Source organism: Rousettus aegyptiacus, unplaced genomic scaffold, assembly GCF_014176215.1.
Source record: "Rousettus aegyptiacus isolate mRouAeg1 unplaced genomic scaffold, mRouAeg1.p scaffold_m13_p_5, whole genome shotgun sequence".
NCBI lineage: Eukaryota > Metazoa > Chordata > Mammalia > Chiroptera > Pteropodidae > Rousettus > Rousettus aegyptiacus.
In genome coordinates, this window is record NW_023416308.1 from 72,870,683 (window position 1) to 72,896,460 (window position 25,778).

The following is a 25,778-nucleotide window of genomic DNA, read 5'->3' on the forward strand; positions in this document are numbered from 1 at the left end:
GAAACACTACCTGGGTCATGATTAAAAGCTAAATATTTACTAGTACTAGCATTAACATGAGGGAACCAGAATAGTTCCTTGCATTTTTGACAATTGATGTACAAGACAAAAAAGAAAATAAGATGAATTTGGATACATCTCAACAAGGCCAAATTTAATTAGGCTTTGTAGGTTGTTCCTGTGAAAGTGATGTTATGTCAAAACTGGAAATGCTCATCTGATGCAGAAATTTCCAGAGTGTTCTGCAGAGCCCTGGAGGTTGCCTTAGAAGCTCTGGGCCCTGTCCAATCTTCCACCAAAGCAAATATGCTTTGCTTTGATCTGTTTCATGTATTAAGCTTCATGTAACTTTTTGTTCAAAGCGGTTTAACACCTTATATTACCAAGAGTGAAATGGCACTTGAAACAGGAATAACTTGTTGGTGCCAACAGACTAGAATCCAGATTTCTGCCTACAGTCCAGTACCCTACCGAGCACTGTATCTTGTATTCCTATATTTAAACTCTACAGAGATGTGGGTGTTTTTCAACAGAAGATTCCTAGGTTTCAGCAATTACTAAAATGAAACTGTTTCAAAATGTTTTGAAACCTAGAATTAAGCAAAGTCAAGAAGAACTCACTAAGGACGCTATCAAAATTTAAATAATATATAAAAATAAGTCATTTTTTACCTGCTATTTAATTTGTATGCAGTGTACCAAAATCTCACAAGATAAAAGTGAGAGGGACTTGGTATTCTTGGTCACTGTGTCTTTCCCCAGGCAGAGGAATAGAATCAAATCTGAGAGGAAACTACTAGGAAGATGTGCTATTTCTCCAGCCTAACACTGGTGTAGTTTTCTTTGTTAATGACTTCCACAGGAAATGACTCCTTGTGAAGGAAGCACTTCAGTGTCAGAGAGAACTGCCCCCCATATATAATCTATGCAGCTTCTATCTGTAGTTAGTGGGATAAAAAAACATGACCTTTGAAAAAGATGTTGCACCCTTCAGTAGTTTGATGAAATTACATTTCCAGCATGGTTGTGGTGAAAAAAAAAAAAACTCTTGACCCATCTGTTTCTTTTTCTGTGCTCCAAAGAAACGTGCTGCTATGCTAATGATAGCTGAGATTAGAACAATTTCATAAACCTCAAAAATTTGAATCCATAGATAGCCATTAGTTTCTCATAATGAAGCCCCATATTCAGCACACCCATTTTATAGAAAAGCCAATAAATGTAATAATGTTTTTTCACTCTCAGGAGTCAGAAATAAAAACAATATGCTTGTATATATAAAACAGCTCAGAAGAAGACAGGACCCATGGTATACCTATGTACAGAATCATGGAATCCTAGAAAGGCTTTCAGAAGAGTACTCAGGGCAGATTTATTTTTTACAGTTTTCCCGACACAACAGCTGATTAGGCAGTGTGTGGGTATTCACCACCTCATAATGCAGCACACACACCACCATATGTGCTGCTTTTTTCCAAGGCATTTATTTAATGTTGAATTAATGTTTTAATCCCTCTGACTTTTACCAGTTGGTCTCTGGAACAATACATAATGAGGTTCTGCTCCCATTTACATGATAGCACTTCAAGTGATACAGAAAGGAAAGACCCCATATTGTGTCCCCTTTAGTCGAATGCTTACTATGTGCCAAGAACTATGCTTGGCATTACTGCTTTTAATCCTTCCTAAAACTTTGAAAATCAAACTCATTCAATTTTTGCTTCCAAAAAAAATTCACTGAATTCCTATTGAGTCTTATGTTCTGTGCTAGGTACTGGAGATCAAAAGGTGAACAAGAAAGACATTTCTACCATCAAGGAATTTATGTTTCAGTGGCTAAATGGTCCTAAGAGCCAGGAAGAATGGCATAGGTTGAATTGAAGTTGGAGAAGTAGGCAGAGCCCAAGTTTTGCACGATCTTTTAGGCCATTGTAAGGGATTAAATTTTAAGTCAACTAGGAACAAAAGAGTTTAAAATTTTCTGAGATGCCTTTTCATGTACATGAGGCAAAGTTCAAAACATCCCCAGCTACCCAGTTCCCCTACCAAGAGGCAACCATTGCTATCATGTATCAACGCCAGAGGTACCAGAGGTATGCATATTCTATGCATAGACATGTATTTATATATACATGAATGATACACACTGTTGTGACCTTACTTTTTTTCTCAGTATATTTTGGATTTCATTCTGTTCCCAGTACATATAAAATTACGCCATTCTTTTAACAGCTGCATAGTATCTGTATTAGTTATTTATTGCTATGTTATAAACTAAGTGACTAAAAACAATATATTTATTTCTCAGAATTTCTGTAGGTCAGGAGTCCAGGCATGGTATTTCTAGGTCCTTGGCTTCAGGGTTTCTCACAGGCTGCAATCAAGGTGTTATCTGGAACTGTATTCTCATCTCAAGGTTCGACTAGGGAAAGATCTGTTTTCGCACTCATGATTGTTGGCAGATGTTGGTTCTTTATGGGTTATGGGACTGAGGACCTCAGTTTCTTGCTGACTGTTGGATGGAGGTCACCCTAATTCCTTGCCACGTGGGCCTCCCCATGGAGTAACAACGCAGCAGCTGGCTTCACCAAAGTCAGCAGTGGAGAGTTGGCTAGCAAGACAGATTGAATATCTTATGTAATGTAATCAGTCACATCCTGTCACCTCTGCCTCAGTCTGTATATTAGAATGAAGTCACATGTCCCACCCACACTGAAGGGGAAAGGATTACGTTAGGCATAAATACCAGTAAGCAGAGATAATTGGGGGCCATTTTGAAGTCTAGCCATTATAGTATCCATGTACATATGGACTATAATTTATTTAACAAGTTTCCTCCTAATGGACATTTGTTTTTTCCAGTATGTTTGCCAGTATGAATACTGTCGTGAATGTCAGTATTTCATTCTGCGCATGTGCAAGGATTGTACATGTTGCAGGATTAAATTTCTAGAAGTAGATTTTCCAGGTTCAAGGCTATGTGCATTTATAATTATGGTAGATATTGTCAAATTAGTCATTTTCCACAGGCAATGTATGATGCCTGTTTCCCCACAAACTTGCCAACTTAGTGTGTCATCAGTATTTTAGATCCTTACCAATGATCTCTCAGAGTAATTTTCATTTGCATTTTTCTTATTAGAGAGATTAGAATCTCTGTACGTTTAAGGGCCATTTGTACTTTCTCTTCTGAAAACTGTTTATGTTCTTTGCCATATTTTATATTAGATGTCTTTTTACTTGGATGTTTGTATATATTTTCAAAAAACCACTCCACTTACTCTGGAAAATTAACTGCGTGTGAGATTTTGGAGTTTGTGGGAAGGGTGGTGGCAGTGTAATGGAGAAGGAGATGGATTTGAAATTGGAGTTGACAGGGAGTTGGAAATGGATTATAGGGCTTGAGGGTAAGCAGAGAATTGTAGTTAACCCCTATATATCAGGGGTTGCATCTATTTACTGAGGCGGGAAATGCAGAACCAAGTGGAGGATGAAAAGGTGGTAGACCTTTGTTTTAGAAATTGTAAAATTCTTAAAAGAAAGTTTAGGACCTTACATTGGGAAAATTTTTTAAAGAAATAAAACAAACCATAAAGAAAAAGATTAGATTGATAAATTTAACTACATCAAAACTTTACCTTCTGTGTAATAGAAGATCTTCTAAACAAAGTTAAAACACAAACAGATTGGAGTAGAGTATCTTGTAACATATATAACAGACAAAGGATTTATATTATAAAGTAATATAAATCCTGTAAGAAATTCCTACTAATTATTAAGAAAAAAAGTCTAAAGAAAATAAGCAAAATATATAAATAGGCAATCAAACAGAAGGAAATCTAAATGGTAAATAACTATAGAAAGAGGTACTCATTTTCACTGGATAACAGAGAGATGCAAATTAAAATAACATTGAGATCCCATTTTTCACCATTGGATTGACAAAAACCAAAGTCTAACAATAGAAAATATCACAACTTTAATATATTTTGTGGATGGAAATGGAAATTGGATCAGTCTCTTTATAGAGGAATTTGATGTTATCTAGTAAAATTGAAATTCTGTATATTCTGAAACTCAGCAATTCTAATTCCAAATACAGACCCTAGAGAAATTCTTGAACATAGACTTGAGGATGTGTAAAGTTGTAAAACCACACCGTGAAAATCATGTTTTATGCTGTTTATGAATTTATCTATTAATGTAAATGTATTAAAATTGACACTAATATACATAGAAATTTAGGATTGAGTTTGCCTCTAGGGAAGAAAGACTGGGAAGGAGAATTGAGGTCAAGAGTTTTAGCACTATACTATTTTATTTACATATTTTTAAAGGTGAATAAATACGAATATTGTGTGTATGTATATATGTTACATATATACAGCAGCAAATAAAGACCTGAAGCAAATATAACACAATGTTATAGTAATAGAAATATGGATATTTCTTATATTATTCCTTATAGTTGAAAATATTTTTCAACTTTCTCAATGTGAAGAAGAGTTTTATTTTTAGATATACTTAATTTGAGATATTTTTGAAATCTCTTGGTGAAGATGTCAAGTAGGTGAGTAGATGTATCATTCAAGCTCAGAAGAGAGTTCCAGCTAAAGTTAATAAATGTTGGAGTCATCAGCATGTACATGATAATTAAGGCCAAGAAACTAGGCATATTACCTAAGGAAAGAAAATAGGTTGTAAAGGAAAGAGGACCCAGGACAAGTCTTAAGGAAATTTTCCATTTGCAGGCTGAAGAGAAAAAGAGGAAACATCAAAGGAAATTGCTAAAGTAAAATCAGTGAAGCAAAAGAAAAATTAGGAGTTTATGGTATCCTGGAGGCAAAAGGAAGAGAGTGTTAATTAAAAGGATGGAAAGGACAACTGTGTCAAATCCTGCTGAGATGCTGAGTAAAAAATTGTTATCTTTGAATATGGTAATATGCAGGTCCTTGGTGTTCTCAATAAGGATAATTTAACTGGAGTTAAGAATAGAAAAACATTGTAATGGGTGAACAAGATTTGTTAGGGCACAAAAAGCATGATTCATAATGGAAGGAAAATGAATAAATCTTAGTACATAAGAACAGTAAATTTCATTAGTGTTCAGAACATTTGTGGAATTCCTACAAATCAGCCAGTAAAAAGACGATCCAAAAGAAAAATGAATGAAAGATAGTCAATTAACTTACAAAAGAGAAAAGTGGAAAAGCCAATAAATGTGAAAAGATATTGAACTTCACTAATAATCAAGGAAAGGAAAACAATGAAATAACATTTTGACAATGGCAATAGGCAAGGGTTGCCAAGGATGTGGGGAAATCCAACAAAATCGAGTAAAAAACTATTAGAACTAAGAGATACTTTTATTATCCAGGATTGCCAGATAAAAAAAGCAAAATTCTAATTAACCAATTAGAAAAAGTAATAAAACATAAAATGTCATTGACAATAGTAACAGAAACTATAAATATCTAGAGGCAGACTAATAAATTTTGCACTAATTTTATGGGAAAAATTATAATGCTTTAACAAGAGATAGATATAAAAAGAAAATTAGAATGGACAAATATATACCATGTTCATGTATGAGAAGGCTCAGTTTTTTAAATATATCAATTCTCCCCATATTTTATTTACATATTTTTAAAGGAGAATATATACAAATGTGTGTATTTCATAAATAAATTCAATGCAATTCTAACCAATACTCCTATGAGATTTTTCAGGGAATTTGACAAGGTGATTTTAAAATCATGGGGTAGAGGTAGACAAATAGCAATAATAATAGCTAACATTTATTGTGACCTAGCATTTTTTAAAAATGTGGGTGATATACCCTACTAGACATAAAAGAATATTGCAAAGCTATAGTTAATTGTGTAATGTGGATAATATTGGCAAAGAGATCTGTGGAACAAAATTGAGTTTAGAAACAGACTTTGACTATTAACTAATCTTATTGTGGTAATAATTTCACTATATATATGTGTGTATGTGTGTGTGTGTGTGTGTATCAAATCATCACATTGTACACCTTAAACATACATTATATATGTCAATTTTATTGCAATAAATCTGGAAAAAAATTAATTTAAGAAAAAAGAAATAGACCATGTCACTTTTGAGAACATAATGTATATTAGAGAAGGCATTAAATGTTGGTAGAGAAAGTATGAATCATTTAATAAATGGTATCGAGTTAGTTCTTATGTGTAACATTCCTCACACTCAAGATAAAATCCAAATGTATTAAAGACTTAACATGAAAAACTAAAACTTAGGAAGAAAATACAGGATCTTGTCTTTATGCTATCAGAATAAAAAAAGCTTCTTAAATAATATGAAAAACATAGACCATAAAGAAAAAGATTAATACATTGGACTAAATAATGTAAACTTATATCACACACACACACACACATACAAAAACCCTCCATAAATGATGTTCAAAGACAAACAACAGACTTGGAAAAGATACTGCCATATATATGACAAAGGATTAGCATCTGAATATATAATTTCTACTAATCAATAAATATGAGAAAGACAATTCAAAAGAAAAATGGGCCAAGGACAAAACCCTGCAATTTGCTGAAGAGAAAAGCCAGATGACTAATAAATATTGAAAGAATTTTCAGAACCTCTTTAATCATCATGGAAATTCATATTAAAATGAAATATTTTTCTTTTTAAAATGTATTCTTGATCCTGAATAGCCAAAACAATCTTGGAAAAGAAGAACAAAGAGATCTTACACTTCCTGGTTTCAAAACAATACAAAACGGTAGTAATCAAGAAGGTATGGTACTGACATACAGACAGATATACAGACATAGAACAGAATAGAGAGCCCAGTAATAAATCCTTGAGTATATGGCCAAATGATCTTCAACAAGAATGCCAAGACTACATACTGGGGAAAGGATGGTCTCTTCAGCAAATGATGTTGAGTAAACTGGATATCCACATGCATAAGAATGCAGTTGGATCCTTACCTTCCACTATATACAAAAATTAAATCGAAATGGATTAAACACCTAAACATACAACATAAAACTATAAAACTCCTAGAAGAAAATATAGAGAAACAACTTCAGGACATTAGATTCTGAGATATGACACCAAAAGCACAGGCAACAAAAGCAAAACTAGGCAAATGGGACTACGTGAAACTTAAAAACTTCTGCACATCAAAGGAAACAACAATGTGAAAAAGCAACCTATGGAATTGGAAATTGCATTTGCAAATCATATATCTGATAAGGATTAATATCTGGACTATATATATAAGGAACTTCTACAATTCAGTAACAAAAAGAACCAAATAACCCAATTTAAAAGTGGGCAAAGGACTTAGATAATTCTCCAAAGAAGATATATAGATGGCCACAAGTATATAAAAACATGCTCAGCATCATTAATTATAAGAGAAATGCAAATCAAAACCACAGTAAGATAGTACCTCACAATCATTAGGATAGCCACTATCTAAAAAACAGAAAATAAATGTTGGCAAAGATGCGGAGAAATTGGAACCCTTAAGAATGTAAAATGGGAGTGTAAAATGGTGCAGCCACTATGGAAAACAGTATAGGGTCTCTCAAAAAATAATCAAAAATAGAATTACCTTATGATCCAGCCATTCCATGTCTGGGTATATAACTAGGTAGAAGCAACCCAAATGGACACTGGCAGATGGATAAAAAAAATTCAGTATAGACATTTTATAAGGGAATACTATACAGCCTTAAAAGGGAAGGAAATCCTGTCACATGCAGTGACATAGTTGACCTTCAAGGACATTATGCTAAGTAAAATAAACCAGTCACAAAAGGACAAATATTGTATAATTCCACTTATATAAAGTATCTAAGATAGTTAAATCATAGAAACAAATTAGAAAGGTGGTTGCCAAGGGCTGGAGGGAGGAGGAAAAGGGAATTAGTGTTTAATGGATATAGTTTTAGTTTTGCAAGATGAAAATGTTCTAGAGATATGTTGCACAACAATGAATATACTTAACACTATTGAACTATACACTTAAAAATGGTTAAGACGGTAAACTTAATGTTATTTTTTATCATAGTAAAAAATGTTAAAATTTTAATTTAGCCAAAAAATTTATTATTACATTCAATATATAATAAATTCAAAATATGTAAAATGCATATGTAAAGTTTAAAATAATAAACTGTACATTCATGTACCTACCACACAGCTTAGAAATAGAATATTATTACTACCTTAGAGGCCTTCTGTGTGCTCCTCCTTCCCCAGAGGTAACTATCCTGAACATTTAGGTTAATCCTTCTCTTGCTTTTCTTTATAGTTTTACCATTAATATGTGTATCTCTAAGCAATATATTTTTGCCTAAATTGAACTTTATATAAATGGAATCCTATATCCGATGCCTGTAACTTATCTCTTTTTCTCTGATCCCTGATTCTCTTTCAAATATGAATCTCTTTGTTGAGATTCATCATACTGATGCATGGATATCCTTTTATATGAAAAAAACACTATTTATTTTCTATTTTGTTCTTAATGGACATTTAGGATGTTTCCAGTTTTGTGGTATTACAAATGGCTATTATGCCTGTGAATATTATTGTACATCTCTTGGTCCTTGTATACATATGCAAAAGTTTCTCTAAGCCCTAGATTCTAGAGTATAGATTTAGGTAAGTGAAAAAGAAATTGAAAACAACCTAAATATCCATCAAAAGGATAACAGATAAATAAAATAAGAGATTTATATGATGGAATATTATACAATAATCAAAAGAAATGAACCTAATTTTTCTGTATCATCATGGATAGATCCCCAAAACATATGGAAAAGACAAAAGTGAGAAAAACAGGAACAATGAATCACACTAGGTAAAAAGAATTTAAAAGCACACATAACAATACCAAATATATGTAAAAATATAAAAAGTGAATTGAAAGTATACACACTAAATTCATGATAGTGGTTGTCTCTGGGGAAGAAGGGAAAGGAGACTTACAGCTTTTTCTATAGTGTTTTATTTTCTTCTTGAAAAGGTTAAAAAAAGTATTACAAAAGACTAGCAGTTGTTAATTCTGAATGGCAGAATATGAGTATTATATTGTTCTTTGTATTTTTTGTACCTTTTGAAGTTTATTTTTAAAAAAGATTGAACTCAAGAATGTAGGAAAGAAGGATGTGTAAACATTTAATTATTTAAGTGTTTGCCTAATAGTTCATCTAGTATTCAAATTTTACATAATCATACTGTGGAAGATTTTTCGTGGTTTTCAATCTTTCGATGTAATTAAAAACAAACAATTCAGCCCACGCAGAATTTCAAAAGTTTGACTAAATGGCCCAGTCCTGGGGTTCTCTGAATTCTTTGTCGCTGCCTGAACCTTAATTTTAGGCTTTGGAGGGTGTGCCAGTGCAAATGAACGATTGGAAATCCAGAAAATGAAAACAGCTTTTATGGGATTTCAATTAATTACGTTTCTTAAAGTTAAAGCTCACTTGTGGGCGTTGGATGCAAAGATAAATTCTTGCTGAAGGGACATTCAGGGACAGGAGAGGAAGAAACAATTTGTGATGGGAGGAAGGCAAACAAAAAAGCAGTATCTGCCAGACTTCTTGTAATTTGGCTCGTTTCTTGCACTCCTGGACTCTGTGGTGCCAGCATCCCGATACCCCACCAGATGAATTAGCGCCGGCGGGCGAGCGAGCAGGATGGGCCATTTAGTAGCCCGGAACCTCTTGTGAGGGTTTGTGCAGCAGGGAGCACTGGGAAGCATTTGGCGCTGTACCGCCCTGCGCCATGCCCTTCAGCCCAGTGCTCGGAGGAGAAAGCGTATGACTTTAGTCCCCGCCGTGGTCGTGGTGGTTTTGTTTGTAGCTGGCGGTCTGAGGCCAAGCCTCAAGTAGAAACGGTATCACCATGATGAGAGGACGGCCGGGCCGAGTGCCCTTACAGTTCCTGCCGGATGAGGCCCGGAGCCTGCCCCCTCCCAAGCTGACCGACCCAAGGCTCGCCTACATCGGCTTCTTGGGCTACTGCTCCGGCCTGCTTGATAACGCGATCCGGCGGAGGCCAGTGATGTTGGCGGGTGAGGGCTGCGCGGGCGGGGTCGGCTGGGAGGAAAAAGGGTCGCAGGGCTGCAGGCCAGCTCCGCTATGGGCTGCCTGAAGTGCCTCGCTTTTCCGGGCCTTTATAATGCCTAGCAGGCCCTGTCTCACCTTCTTTAGGGCCTCCGCGCCTCATGAGCTTTTCAGAATCCCACAGAGCCAGAGTGTCATTTGGCTCTTCAGGAAACTGAGGTGCCGTGAAACCCAGGACCCCACAGTGAGTCTGTGAAGGACCCAAGGATGGACTTCGAGCTCCCCTTTCAGTTCGTGCTGTGGTGTGTGCAAAAATGAGTGTTCATTCCCCATCATGCACTACTGACAATACGAACATTGTAGCATTTGATCCTCAAAATACCTTATGAGAAGGTGTTACCCGCAATGAGGAAACAGCCTTAGAGAGGTTAAAGCAGTTTGCCCAAGGTCATATGGCTAATAAGTAGCAGAACCTGTTTTTAGACCCCAAGCTCTATTCAAACCAGTGCTTCTCAAATTTAATGTACATACTGCTAATAACCTGGCTCTTGTTAAAAATGCGCATTCTGATTCTTTAGGTAGGGGGTGGCTTAATGTCAACACGATACCAAATGGTTCTGATGCTGCTGCTCTGGGTACCTCACTTTTGAGTAGGACGCTCCAAACCACTGGGCTGTATTTTCTAGTAATAAGTCAATGGCATTCTGTTAGTTGACACAGAAGCTGTGCTAAGGGCAGTGGATCTACAAAGGGAAAAGGGGAGGGAAGCTCTAGAAGATGTATTTAAACTTAGCTTTGATTTATCAGGCAGATACTAGAAGAGAGCCTTCTTCCCGATCCATGGGACTAGTGAGAATGAATGAAGGCAAGGGCCTCTAGTTTAATTATTGAGTGAATATGCAGGGTAGGGCAATAAGGATACAAAGGATATTAATTAGGTAGATCAGTGCAATTTATTCTCTAGGCAGACAGGAACATTTTAGCTTCAGATTGCAGTGAGGGTAGGGGGAGACAGATAAAATGATCAGACCTGTGTTTTAAAAGGTCAGCTTTGTCAACAGTGTGAACCACTGATTAGAGCCAAGGAACTCGGTTAGGAAGAAAAGCTAATAGAATGGTTCAGGCAACCAGGAATCACCTCACTTGTGCCTCATTTGCCTTCCAGCTACACATCATGCCTGGAGGTCAGCTACCAGCCCACCAAACCTCAGTATTTCCAGTGATCAAATAGTACTGAAATCCCATCTCCTTTGGACATGATCCTACTTCACAAAAATGAGTGACTTTGACTATTTCTGCCTTTAGGGAGAGAGTTTTCTCCCTTTTCATTACTACTCCACATTTGCTCGAGCCTGTCTCTTGGTGTAAAAGAAAATGGCTCCACTTTGCAACCAAATGTCCTTGCTCTACTGCTTCCTAGCTGTGTCACCTTTGGCTAGTTACGTGATCAGACAGTTCAGAGCCAAAGTTTCCTCATCTATAAAATGAGAATAATTCATCTTTGCATATTTGTTGTGAGACAAGATTTTATAGGTAAAGTGCGTAGCACACAGAAGGTGCTGGAAAAGGTCCCTTTCTTTTCTTATGCAAACAGTTTACCTTATATTTCTTCCACATTTATAGAGCTCTTTCTCTGTGCCAGGCAGTGTTACATACAGTATGTGTGGGGTGAGAATACTATCCCTGACCGTGAGGAGCTCCTAGTCAGGTCAGGAAGACAGAGAAATAGTCCATTATAGGTCTAGGTGTGACAAATACGTGTTTTGTTGGAAGTTGATGAGCAGATAACACTTGGGGAGCACTAAGGAGGTACAGATCTGAAGGAGACTGTTCTGGAGGAAGTAAATGGCTGAAATGTGCAGTATATATCACTAATATCGTCTCAATGTCAAATACTTTTTTGAGCTGTTTCTGGGAGTCAGAAGAACATAGTGGTTAAGAGCACATGCTTTTGGATTTCACACCACGTCCATCCTACTAGCTTTTTGATTCTAGGGAAGTTAACATTTCTGTGATCTTTAGTCTCCTTATCTGTAAAATAGGGAGATTATCTCCCTCTGAGCAGCTGTGAGAACTAGATGAGGTATGAGGTATATAAAGCACTTAGCCCAGGACTAGGGTTCCGTTCCTTAATTCCCTAGGTTTCCCTAAGTTGCTTTGGAAAATTTAGGTCTTGAGGATTTTATTGAATTAGTATCCTTAGCAGCATTTATTGAATGAATATTGTGTTTGTCTAGCTCAGTGTGTGGCATATAGTGGTGATTCCTGGTTGTCTTAACCCTCCAAAGATTTACAAACCAGATGAGCATATTAAAAAGACAAATCGTAGTACAAGTTAAGCACGTAGAATGATAGGTGTGACAGAGTCGGGAGAGTGGGAAAGGAGAGCCATGTGGTGGATTTTCAAACTATGGCCCTTAGAGTACCTGGTATTCTGTAAATAATATTGGAATATTCTATCAATCAAATTATGCAGATCTTTTTCAAGTTAGTGGAAAAATATCAAATAGAATTTTTCCTTAAGCTTTTTTTCCTATCACTTGTTTTTAAACCCTTGTTGCTGGTTACCCTTACTTGCCCTTAATTTACAGTTAGTATCTAAATGTAGTCCACAAAATTAAATATTTACTGATTTCTAATTTAATTTATCAGTAATTTATGGCATTCTGCAAAGAACACTATGGCTTCCAAGTTTAGGTTCACTTAGTAAAAGACAGAAGGTAAAAATGCTTATCGAGGGGTTATGTATATGGTAAGAAAAAGACTACCACTAAAAGAGAGAGGAGTTTAGAGAAATGGAGACTTGAGAGGAGGCCAAACCATGCCTTGTAGGGCTGGGACTCTGACATCATTTATGGAGTCTTTCTGTGAGGGCTAAGGGTAAAGGCATAGAAGTCTGGGTCTTTGTAGTCCAGTGGCACACAGGACAATCCAGCACATTTTGGTTTGCTGTGTTGCAGGTAACCAATTAAGGGTAACAGTGGCTGTTTAGGGTAAGGGACAACACAAAAGAGTCCATGTCCTGTCCAGTCCCAGATCATAATAATATTTTACATTTTTGTTGTTTTACACATTTTTCCAAAATACTTTCACACGCATTTTTTTTGGGGGCGGGGGGGTTATGTACTACTGCTTTAAGAAAAATAGGATAGGTATTTTCTTTGTTTTATAGATAGTAAATTAACTTGCTCAAGGTCATTCATCCACTTATGAAATGTTTATTAAGTGCTGCCTATATGCTGGTATAGAAAGGTGAATCAAACATTGGTTTTGCCTGGTAGTAGAGAAAGAAATAATTACTACAGCAATTTACATATTAATAGAGATAAGTTCACCCTTTTAACTCCAGGAAAGTTCTGGGGAGAATTCTTAGCAGAAATGATGTCTGAGTTGAGTCTTGAAGGATCAGGAAGTCATCAGGCAGAGAAATAACCAGTGCATGATATGTAGAAGCATTAAGAAGCCTCATTTGTGTGAGGAATTAAAAGTAGTTCAGTATTGCTGGAGCACAATGTGCATATGAAGGAGTGTCAGAAGATGAAGATGGAGAGTCAACTCGTGAAGGACTGCAGGAGTTAGGACTCCTTTTGAGTGTAATTGAAGGAGAAGGGACCAACAAGCTAAGTTTGTATTTTAGTAAATACAAACTTACAAACTTACTAGTGACAGGATAAAAGGTGGGATGAGTGTGGAAACCATTTAGAGCAAATGAGAGATAAGTTCCTTGAAGTGAGTAGAAGAAATATTTACAAAGTAGAATCAACAGTACTTAGTGACTGGATGTGGGGGAAGAGGGTAGAATAAAAGGGATGATTGCTATATTTATTATCCAAGACTTGGATTCCGGGGTAAATGGTCTTATTCTCAGACTTAGGAGAAAGAGGTATGAATAGGAAGGAAATGAGTTCATTTGGGAGTATTTAAAATGAACATATCTGTCAAACATGTGATGTATCTGTTATTCAAGATGAGTGTCTGAGTTGTATATACTTATGGATCATGAGCACATGGGTAGTAGATAAAACCACAGAAATAAATTAGTTCTCCAAAGGGGTATGTGTGGGATAAGAAATGGAGAGCTAGGGGTAGAATCGTGGGGCTTAGCTAGAACATCAGACCTGCAGTTAGCCTTTTTTTTTTTTTGCAGTTAGCCTTTTGCAAAAAATGTCTCCATATATAAAGTTCATACCTCTGGATCTCCTTTCAGACTTTAAATCTTGGTTTTCTCTAGATCATATGATTTGATCCTCTCCAGTCTCATGATAGTAGGATGATTTTTTTAATAGGGTAATTTTTAAATGCAGTTTTTGAATAGGTAATACATGCAAATGGATAAAATTTAGAAGGGATGAAAGAGAATTAAGATATATTTGTAGTGTAGCTTGCTTTTTTAATAACCACTAAATATGCAAATATAAATTAATATATGGAGAAAAACCAAATTCTTTTTAGACCATCTGCTCATCACATCCTGAACAGGGGCTAGAATACAAGTTAGGTTAGGTCTAACGTTAACTTATTGAAAAAGAAAAAAAGACATTTTTCTGTTCTCAGTCTAACATTCAGGATTTGGTACTTATCTACCTTTTTCTATGAAGAAATGTCTAAAACCTTGGATTCTATTGATAGTTATGATTTCTTTAAGAAGAGATCTCAAGGTCAAGGCTGTTTGTTCAGAATCGTCCTATAGAAAAGCCCTTTAAAAAAAAAAGTTTTGGAAGAAATAATAATAATTTATATATCTGAAATATAAGAATATAATCTTTAATACACATTGACTGATTTTTGCTTTCTTTGGAATTTGTCCTTTGAATTTCAGGTTTACATCGCCAACTTCTATATGTTACTTCTTTTGTTTTTATTGGATACTATCTTTTAAAACGTCAAGACTATGTATATGCTGTGAGGGACCATGATATGTTTGCATATATAAAATTACACCCGGAGGATTTTCCTGAAAAAGGTATTTCAAGTTAATTGTAGAAAACCTCTTTCTTGTTCTGCGTAATTTTCCCTGGTTTATCTTTTCCATGCCTGTATCTTCAGGTACCTCCTCTATTCCGTTGACTCCTACATATTTATCTATAGGCCAAAATTCTTTTGAATTAGTACATCCAGTTTCTGGCTAATTACCTTTGTGTCCTACATCAGTGAATGACACTACTGTCCATCTAGGTACTCCAGCCAGAAGTCTGGGAATCATTTTCAAGTCTTTTCTCTTTCACTTTCCATTAGTCATTATGTCTTACATTTTACTTCCGATTTCTCAACTCTATACTCTCCTTTCTCCCAATGCTACTATCCTGGTTCAGGTTCTGATAACCTTTTGCTTGGACTGTTGCACTTGCCTCCAGCTCACATCTCTCTTGGTCTTACTGAAGTTTATATCTCAGGCTCATTGCCTGGTAGAAACACTTTGCTCATTCCTTTATCTACCACAATACATACACACAGGTCCCTCATTGGACTTAGCTTCATCTTTGTTTTCCTAGCGCAGGGCCTACACATAACAACCACTTAATAAATAATGACCTGAACCGCACAAAACCCTGCCTCCTCCCCTTCATAACTCATCTCGCCTCATGAAATCTTCCCTATACCACTTTGCACATACTGTACCATCTTCTTAATCCTCCTCTAGCCCTGTTTCCACCTTGTCCATCTAGCAAATTCCTGCCCAAGATTCTTAATCTCAATGAGGCTTTCAGCCAGCTACAGACAAGAATTTTCTCAGAACACTCTACATTTCTCTGTTCAACTGTGAATATAATTATGACTCTTTTTTTGTTGTTGTTTTACCCACACACAGTACAGATGGGCACATACGTGAATAATGAAGAAAAAATTTGAACTTGTAAATATAAATTTTAAATATATTTTTCTATTTATGTAAATGCATAGTATTAAACATTTAAATTTCATTGGACCAAATGATGATCTCTAAGGTTCTATTTTGCTCTAAAATTGTGTTACTCTGTTTAATATTCCCATAGCTTTCAGTCACATATGTAATGTGTATGGTGGATTGAAAAAGTACAGGGATATTTTTGCCAAAGAATTGCTCAAAGACTAGTTCAAAGCCATGAATAGTGATTATATCAGGGGTGGGGAATACTCAGAACTGCTCGATATTAGAGCTGGAAGGAATCTTGGGAATATGATTCCTGAGAATGAAACCCAGTGGCAGATCAGTCCTCAGTCCCAGACCTCTGGCTCTTTGCCTTGTTATTTCCACTAGCTCCCTCAGTGTATAGCCTCGCAGGCTCATTCTGTCTCTGAGCAGCAGATTACTGGCAGTTGTGCAAAGATCCTCACACACTGATGATATGGACATGGAGAGCTTGACCACCTCAGCTCCAGGCCCCTCCTAGCTGACCTATGTCCCTCCCTTTTCATTTCTTCGTTTACCCCTTCAGTCAGGATCCCCCTGGCAGCATTTCGCCATATGGATGTCACCACAGATTTTTCCAAAGTTATTCTTCATTCAGTGAAGCAAATGATCACCAAACCATGGTTGAGGACAAGAAAATGAAAGTTCTTAAGAGTTTCTATCTGGAAGAATATTCAGTGTTCATTTTTCTTTAGGAAGTATAATTTTTAAAACAATTTAAAAATAAACCCTTGTGATCTTTTCTTTTCTAGATAAGAAAACTTACGGTGAAATTCTTGAAGAATTCCATCCAATACGTTGAAATCTCCAAAATGCTTGCTCCTTTTCATTGATAGTTATTTCTGAATTTTGTGGAACATGTTTTCATGATATCTAAAGTTTACGTTAATCTGTGTGTTAACACCTTGAGATTAAAATGGTCACCATGAACATTCTGACTCCTTTGTTGTAAGAAAAATCATTCATCAGAGAGTGCTCAGTTTCCATTCATTCAATTTTAAGAAGACATCTGACAGAATTTAAAATGGAGTTTAGTTCTAGTTTGGAGTTGACACACTATAGCCTGTAAGCCAGATCTAGACCACTGTCAGTACAATTCTATTGGAACACAAGGTTCATTTGTTTACATGTTGTTTATGGCTGCTTCCATGCTATAACAGCAGAGTTGTATAGTTGTGAAGGCCTAAAATTTCTAATATATGGCCATTTACAGAGAAGGATTGCCTGCTTCAGTTCTAGTGCAAAGCAAAACAAAGCAAGCCAGATTATGGAGAGTTTTGTGAGTCATGTAGAATAATTTTGACATGATCCTATAGGCAATGGGAAGTCACTAAAGGGTTTTAAATGGGAATAACATGGTCAGGTTTGTATTTCTGAGCTTGCTCTGCAATAATATAGCATGTGGTTTAGAAGTAGGAGACTCGACCAGGAGGACAGAAGACTGATACTGCAAATGGGGTCTTTGCTTTTAGATGGATCATCCTGGAGAAGGTGGGCTTAGTGCCAACACTCGACAGTGGAGCTCAGTGCAATTAGTAGTAAAAGACACCCTACTGAACTGGAATGAGGTTGCTCTCTATGGCTTATCAAATCCAAATGCTTGTCCAGAAAATTTTTGTTTCCAAATTCCGATTTATCAGATTAGTTTTTGGAGATCAATAAAATTGTTTCTCTTTATACATAATTTCAAATTAGGAAGCAGTATGACTGGCAGTAAGTAGATGGTTTCTGGGCAAAATCGAATGAGTTTCATCTCTCAAGTTCTGCTTGTAAAATATGAAATCATGTCTGAGAACGTACTTCTCAGGTTTTGAGAAATTAATCAAGATATGTACAAATAGAAAAATAGCGTAGATAACAGAGGGTTTGTTCATCTGCTCTTACGAGGACATCAAAGTTGTGACGGAAACACAGCAAACAGCAAGCAGAGTCTCCTGCGGTCTAGATGAACAAGCCCCACAACTGGGGAGAGAAGTAAGAAATCATCCTGCAAAGGGAAGCATTAGGATGGGGCAAGGATGCCTGCCTGCTTGTTCCCAAGCAGCTGAGTGGGATGGAGGCTGTGGTAGCTGCAGCTGCAAATGCTTCTTAAAGGGGCCATGTCCGAAACCAGATATTCATAGTGAGGGACTCGTTCACTCTGAACACCGGTGCTCGGTCAGCTGCTTGATGGGCACCAGGGACTTAGAGGGGGACACTGAGTTGTCAGAGTGAGGGCTGGAGGTGAAGTTTTTCTCCCAAGCAGAAGGGCTGGTGGTATCCATTGTTCCTCGGTTGAGCCCTCCCCACTCCCAATGTGTGACACAGCGCTATCATAGCTGAGACGTCATCAAATTGGATAACAGAAGTTGCTCTGCACAGAGATTCCCTGAAACTCTGCTTCCTTCAACTTGCATCCCCACCAAGCCACAGCCAGTTGTGTCCTTGGCAAGTCTTATGCAACTTGCTGAGCAGTGCCAAGACTCACAATGGTGGCAGTTGACCTTGGTTTCTGGCGTAGTTTCTTGAGGCAACTATAAGCACAGCATCTGTGGATTGCTTGCTGAATCAACAGGTGGCCCCGGAGGGACACAGACTGGGGCTAAAATTGGCCTGCTACTGAACTCTTCAGGATGCTAATAAAGCATCCAGAAGACTTAGGAACATTGTTTAGTACATAGAAACAGACACAGAAAGGCAGCCAGAATGGGAAGACAAGCAGAAACCATATGAGAAACAGAATAAAGATCCAGGAATAATGGAGTCAAGCAGTCTAAAAGATGCAGAGTTCAAAACACTCCTCAATGAACTTAGGGGAAGAATAGATGAACTTAGTGAAAACTTTTAACAAAGAGATAAAAAAATCATAAAAATGGAAATGGAAATTATAAAAGGGAACTAGTCAGAAATAAAGAATACATTATCTGAGATGAAGTCTGTATTAGAGAGAATTAAGAATGGATGAAGAGGATCGAACCACCAAATATAGAGGATGGGGAAGCCAAGTTCACCACATCAGAATGGCAAGAAAAAAGCAAAGAATATTATAATAATTTAAGGAGTCTTTAACGGACAAAATTAAGTGTAAAAACATCCATGTGATAGGAATACCTGAAGAAGGAGAGGGAGAACAAGAAGTGGAAAAGCTATTTGAAGACATAATGATGGAAAACTTCCCTCACCTGGTGAAGGAAATAGACATACAACCCCAGGAAGCTCAGAGAGTCCCAAGGAAGAGGAACCCAAAAAGGCCCAAAGCAAGACACATCATAATTAAAATCCCAAAGGTTAAATACAAAAAGAAAATCTTAAAAGCAGCAAGAGAAAAGTAGTTACCTATAAGGGAGCACCCATAAGACTGGCACCTGATTTCTCAAAAGAAACTTTGGAGGACAGAAGGGCTTGACACAAAATATTCCAAGTGATGAAAACCCAGCTTTTACAATCAAGAATATTTTATCTAGCAAAGTTATCGTTTAGATTTGAAGGACAGATAAAGACCTTCCCAGACAAAAATAAGCTAAAGAAATTTATCAATACCAAGCCACTATTACAGAAAATGTTAGAGGGATTTCTTTAAGAAGAAAAACCATGTATCAAAATCACAAATAAAAAAATGGTAATAACTACATATCTATGACAACCTCAAATGGAAAAGAATTAAGCGCTCCAACCAAAGGATAGGGTGGCTAAATGGATAAGGAAACAAGACCACTATATACGCTGCCTATAAGCGACTCACTTCAGATTAAAAGACACACATAGACTAAAATAAGGGGATGGAAAAAGATACTGCCTTGATGGACCTAGGGGTTATTGCGTTAAATGAAGTAACTCAGATAGAGAAAGACAAATACCACATGATTTCGTGTATATATGAAATCTAAAGAACAAAATAAACATTAATAACAACAAAAATGGAAATAAACTCATAGATACGGAGAATATTTTCAGGGCTACTAGACAGGAGGGGTTTGGGGAGGTTGGTGAAAAAGGGTAAAAGGGATTAAGAAATACAAATGGATAGTTACAAAATAGTCATGGAGATATAAAGTATAGCATAAGGAAAACAGCAATGTCGTAATAAATATGTAAGGGGGAAGAGGGGTACTAGGTTTAGTGAGGTGATCATGAGCTCTAATCACTTATCTGTACAACTAAAATTAATATATTATTGTATCACCAACTATAATTGAAAAAAAAGTCATCGAATTGTACAATGTAAATATGAGCAACTAACTGTCCATTATATTTCAATAAAGCTGGGGAAAAAAAGATGTACAAATACAATGTTTTATTTTTTTATTGCTACTGCACTAAATAGGTTTATAGTTCACCTGTGCTCAATAGGTACAAGAGTGGGAACCACTCATCCCAAGATATAGTGCTACCCCGTAGTTCTGCAGGGTTAAAAGCAAGGGCTAGAGCAAATACAAAGTGAGAGTAAGAGACAAAATTAGCTTATAATAATAGCACTTAGATACCAGGGGCTTTTAATTTTTCTTGTTTAATTTCTAGAACCTTGTGAGGTAGGTAATACTATCCCCATTTTCAGTTGAGGAAATTTAGATTCCAATGGGTTAAACTTGTCCAAGATCACAATGAATGACTGCCAAGGGAGGGGAGGTGAACTTTGGTTGGTCAGATGCTATGCTTTTTCTATCGTACCACACTGGCCCTCATGAACCACTGACCACCACCCCAAGCTGGTCAAAGAGGAGTGAGGGGGAGTTGTGAATAGCAACAAGCATCCTAACGGTGACCCAGTGATGAGTTCATAAGTTAGTGCTCAGAAGGAGGTAGAGAAGCATCCCGGAGAACTGAGTCGCCTCACTTTCAGCTGCTGATCCAGGTCTTTCTGGTCTCATCAGGACTAGCAAACTGCTCCATGTTCTCATCACAGAGTCAACCTTCTATCATGTAAAGGGATCTGTGGAGTACAAAAATGTTTAAAATAAAAAATCAGTATAAATCCACACCACTGAGGTACTGTCACATGTCTATTGATGTAGGAAAAATAATGAAAAGGCTCATTGGTGTTGCTGTAAGAGAATGCTGGCAGTGTCACATCACTTTCAGAAAAATCGGGTTCTCAGAGCTGCAATAACTCTTCCAGTTACGCCTCTACATTTTACTAACAGAGAAACTGTGATGCAGTAAGGTGAATAAGTTTTCCAAGTGCCCGTGGCAGAGCCAGGATATGAGCACAGGTTTTTTAACTTCTGCCATGACATACAGCCTCCACAAAAATCAGGTTAGGGTGGGTTGAAGGAAGCATTGTGGTGTAGGATCGCTGCTCTTGTCTTCAGAGCAGTTTGACTGGTCAAGGAGTGGGTGTTCTATCCACACTGTCATCCCCAATTTCCCCCTCCAGTCCAGGCTGCAGGATTCTGAGGCGCTAATGAATTCACCAGTGTAGAGAAAGGGAATTAGATGCAGGTTAGGCCAGGGTTCCTTTACTTGGCTCTGCCATTTCCTGAGTACCTTTGGACTCATTTTACTTCTCAGGCCTCCATTTTTTTCATCCATGAAAGGGGATGATAATTCTGTTAGATAATTGATATTTAAGTGGTTTTAAACTATAAAAGTATTTAATTAGCAGTTGTTATTTTTATCTCTACTGTTATTATTCAGTAAACTGAAACCCAGAGAAGTTAGGAGGCTAGACCAAGGCCACACAGCTCATTAGTAGTAGAACCAGAACTTGACCGCAGCCTGATGACCCAGCCTGTTTATATTTAAGAACCTCTGAAAGGCAGTCTAGGATGCCTTGAGAAGAGAGAGAAGCAGGGTTAAAGTTGACAATTTGAGTCTAGGTTTGAGGTAAGGGAAGGGAAAATGGCTGAGGAAATACCTGAGCATAACTCTCCATAGGATGTGTGTTCAGGTCCCTGTTTATTCTCCATCATACAGAGTGGCCTTCAGGCAGAGTACGAAGATAACACATATGGCCAAGATCGGGTGTAATGGAAAGAAAGCCTAGATCAAATTTGGGGCAAGTCTCGCTTTTGTCCCCTTATTATGTGACTTTCAGTGAATCACTTCATCTCTGGCTTTAATTTTCTTACTAGTAAAATGGGGATAAAAGTCCTGCCCCACGTACCTACACTGGTGATTTTGAGAGTCCCATAGACGTGAGTATGGTTTATCACTGATGAAAAAATTTCTGGGAACAGGGCTGGCAGGTGGCACGGGATCAAAACTGGCAGGTGCTATAGCCAAATTTCTCCTATTCTTTACCCAGGAGTGACCACCCATGACTGTACCAGGTCCTCTTTCCATCACCTACCTGGTGCCACCACTTGTTTGTATAACTCGCTGCCCATCCATACCTCCCAACCCCAGCCCTTCTGTGCATAGATGTATAGGCTCAGACTCCAGCACTTGTATATTTCCTCACAAGAGGGCTTCTCATTGGGCATGTCTCCCACTGGTGTGCCTGGAATGGATTAGGATATCAAGAGAGCCGTCCTTAAGCTTTCCATTTGGCTGGCTGCAACCTGGGATGGCCTGAGTAACCCTGCCAGTTGCAGAAATACTGTGAGCAACCTCACCTAAGTACCTGCATTTGCCATATAATATAATTGTTCATGTTTTGACGTGAAAAATGTGAGGAAACACTGCCACACACATAGAATTGACAATTTATCTGGGTAAATAGCCATGCTTACTAACAAATGCACACATGCATAAACACATATATGTGTACATAAGGTACACACTTTTGCTTCTGTCTCCATAATAGTTCATGGTCATTACTCACCAATTTTGGGTCAGGAGAGTAAGGCAGGCCTGGCCTTGGGCCCTCACAGGTGGTGGCCCCAATACCCTGAAGTGAGGGTGGCTCTATCTGAGACCCAGTTGCACCACTATTCCCTCTCCTCCCCCAGAATGTCCTCAGTGGACTCTGGTACCCACTAGCATGCCTACCATTACCTTTCCTAGAGTTTGAGGCCTACATGGCCTGTCGCGTTATCTCCTGGTATGTCCTTGTGACCTCCTCGGCTTTCAAGGTAAGGTGGGTGAGGATGTGATGAAGGCTGGAGAAGTGCAGGTGGAACTGGGCTTCCAGGTCCAGCTGCCCCAAGACCTCATCCTCAGGCTCCTCTGTCTCTGCAGCTTCATTTTCAGCCTCATTGGCTTCACTGCCTGCCATCTTGACCTGCCACTCCTCCCGGGGCAGCAGCCCATGGTCTACATCCACACAGATGGCCTTGAGCATGGTGAAGTAGGTGTAGAGATCAGGGGCCCCAGCCCGGGGCTGTCGCCCAGGCACACTCAGCTGCACATCCCGCAGAAGGCTGGGGAGCATAACCACCTGCTCCATGTTATGCACGGCAGCTGAGTACCGGTCCATAACAGTCAGCAGGCAGTTCTTGGGGTAGCGCTTGGTTAGCACCTGCATGGTTGCTTCCTCTCCCACGCTGAATTCAGCACACTGCACCAGCACTATTTCTGGGCTGTTATTTTTATGTCTGGATGCAATGGCAGTTTGACAGGATGCCAAAGTCCAGCCAGTGGGTCAACACAGCCCTGTTTTAGGCCAATCACAGGGCTTGGGCACCCATGTCTGTATCAGGTGATCCATCTGTCCAGGGACAGATCTGTCAGCCTTCTGCCTGTCATTTCAGCACTCCCTGATCTCTCAGCAAGAACCCAGCTCCTCCTCCACTGGCTTGCAGAGCCAGAGTAACAAGGAAAGTTTTCCCTTTGGTAACTAGTACACTTGACCCCAGGGCAGTAATTAACTCTTTCAGGTCACCTGAGACCAAGATACCTCTTGCTGCCTACTTAGAGTAGCCTCTAATGCACAGCTCACTTCTTCAACCTTGGGTGCCTCAGCTGAAACATGAATGAGGAGAGTCATGAAATGACCTCGCTTAGTGGAGGGCAAAGAGCACTGAAGTAGGAGCCAGAAGTCCAGTCCTGCAGTTTCCTAGCTGTGTGTTTTGGTCGTTTGCCAGCTAACACTATTCAGTACCTACTTTGCATCAGTTTCTGCACTAAGCTTTCACAAGTCATCTCATTTAATCTTCACCACAACCGTACAATGAACGTTTTAATCTTCCTGTTTTACCAATGAGTAAGCTGAAGCGCAGACAGCTAAAGTAACTTGGCCAAGGTCCCATTGGAGCTGGGATTCCAGCCCACGACTACCTTTATTCTACCTCCAGTCAGTGCTCTACCCACATGTGAGGTTGCATAAGTTATACAAGTACACTGAGTCCATATCTTTATCTGTAAATTTGAGGTGTTATTGTGAGGCTCGAATGAAACAAAGCTAAAGAACATGCTTTGTAAGCCACAAAGCAAGTCCCAAAATGTATTATCTGTGCAGATTATAGATTCATGCTGGGGTCCCTCCCAACTCTAACCTGTAACTGCACAAGTTACAATGCTTCTCCTTTCCCATTGACCTAGTCCTTTGGCCAATGTCTAGTAAGACAATAATTCTTTTCATAGTCACATTATCACAATTAAATACTGAATTTGTTATAATTTTTATGAGATAACCAGGAAAATGAGGTACAGAAGGAGGCTTGAAGTTGCCCAGCAAGTTAGCGGCAGGGTTAAGTAGAGAACAAGACCTTCAGAGTTCTGCTCACAATACCATCTGGGGTGGAAGGATCTGCTAGGTACCTTCTTTCCAGCTAAGGAGGAGAGAGGTGGGGAACTTATTTCACCTGAGCAACCCTCACCTCCACCCCAGGACTGGAGCACCCGGTATACCCTCGGGATTGACAGTCACCCACTTGCCCACTCCATCCTAGTCCTATGGACAGTGCTCTGAGAAAGTTCATCTTTATGTTAAACAGAATTCTACCTCCCTTTAACACCCCTCCCCATTAAATTACAATATTTACCTCACCCCAAAATCACTGACCTTAACTACACTTATATTATTAGCATAACAGGGCAGTGTGAAAAATCATTTCCCAGCCTCTAGCTCACTCAGTGCCCACAACATGAGGCAGAAAAACATTAGAATCCCCCTTTTCAGATGAGGAAACTGAGATTCAGAAAGGGAGAGGTACTGGCCCAAGGTCTCAGACATGACAGGAGGAGGCTCAGCCCAGCTCTCCAGGCCTCAGAGGAAAGCAGCAATTGTCCCTCTCACCATGTGCCCCTTCATGGGCCTACTGTGTACTAGCTGCAGGTGACCTGTGTTAGACAGTTGACTTTGTCTCTTTGGAACAGAGGGCAGCCAAGTTCAGGTACCTGCTGTGACCGGCAAAGCTTCCATTTTAACCCTTTGTGTGGAGTGGAACAGAAAGCATGGGCTGGCTCTTCATCTCTCTGGCTGTGTGGCCCTGGGCTAGTCACTGCTCTTTCTCTGAGCCTCAGCTTTCTCCTCTGTTCTAACAGTAAGAGGAAACATTGATTGAGGGCTTGCTATTCTAAGCAAAGTGCTTAGAACAGAACTCAATCCTCCCAACATTTATATGTGGTAGACGGTCTCCATTTACAGAGAAGGAAATTGAGGCCTAAGAAGGTAAATAATTAGCCTAAGAACACACACTATCAGTTCTAAGGCAAGGAGGAGTTGGGATGAGTAATAACTCCTATCCATGAGTTATTATGAGGGTTAGAGATGATGTTCATGAAATATCTAGTATAGTCCAAAACCTGAGTAAATATGTACTGACTTATGGCACTTCTCCTCTCTTACGCTATGCTCTCCCAATTCTTCATTTATTTTTTCATCCTAGGACTTGCTACACACATTTTGGTTCATTTTGCACCTGTCCTAGGGCCCAGCACTGCAAATGCTCTGACTGAATAGTGACCATTAGATTCACTTCTTGATACATTCTAGG

At 38.4% G+C, this 25,778-nt stretch overlaps 2 protein-coding genes across 2 annotated transcripts; one reads left to right on the forward strand and one right to left on the reverse strand.

Moving 5' to 3' along the window:
• Positions 1-9,783: 9,783 nt before the first annotated feature.
• NDUFC2 (NADH:ubiquinone oxidoreductase subunit C2) lies at positions 9,784-16,919 on the forward strand. Its single transcript, XM_016161628.2, has 3 exons — positions 9,784-10,099; positions 14,911-15,054; positions 16,734-16,919. Exons 1-3 carry the CDS (start codon positions 9,931-9,933, stop codon positions 16,781-16,783), a joined length of 363 nt encoding a protein of 120 aa, XP_016017114.1. The 5' UTR covers positions 9,784-9,930; the 3' UTR covers positions 16,784-16,919.
• Positions 16,920-20,245: 3,326 nt separating this feature from the next.
• LOC107519204 (thyroid hormone responsive) lies at positions 20,246-23,432 on the reverse strand. Its single transcript, XM_016161629.2, has 2 exons — positions 22,897-23,432; positions 20,246-20,890 (listed from the first exon to the last, which is right to left on the reverse strand). The coding sequence occupies exon 1, from the start codon at positions 23,363-23,365 to the stop codon at positions 22,916-22,918; it is 450 nt and encodes a 149-aa protein (XP_016017115.1). The 5' UTR covers positions 23,366-23,432; the 3' UTR covers positions 20,246-20,890; positions 22,897-22,915.
• Between the last annotated feature and the right edge of the window lie 2,346 nt (positions 23,433-25,778).

What these genes read in the sequence shown, in the direction of transcription:
- LOC107519204 (XM_016161629.2), bottom strand. Translation starts at nt 23,365, where the DNA reads ATGCAGGTGCTAACCAAGCGCTACCCCAAGAACTGCCTGCTGACTGTT.
- NDUFC2 (XM_016161628.2), top strand. Translation starts at nt 9,931, where the DNA reads ATGATGAGAGGACGGCCGGGCCGAGTGCCCTTACAGTTCCTGCCGGAT. An exon ending in GAGGCCAGTGATGTTGGCGG is followed by an intron (nt 10,100 to 14,910) that starts GTGAGGGCTGCG and finishes TTTGAATTTCAG; the next exon opens with GTTTACATCGCCAACTTCTA. An exon ending in GGAGGATTTTCCTGAAAAAG is followed by an intron (nt 15,055 to 16,733) that starts GTATTTCAAGTT and finishes TTTCTTTTCTAG; the next exon opens with ATAAGAAAACTTACGGTGAA.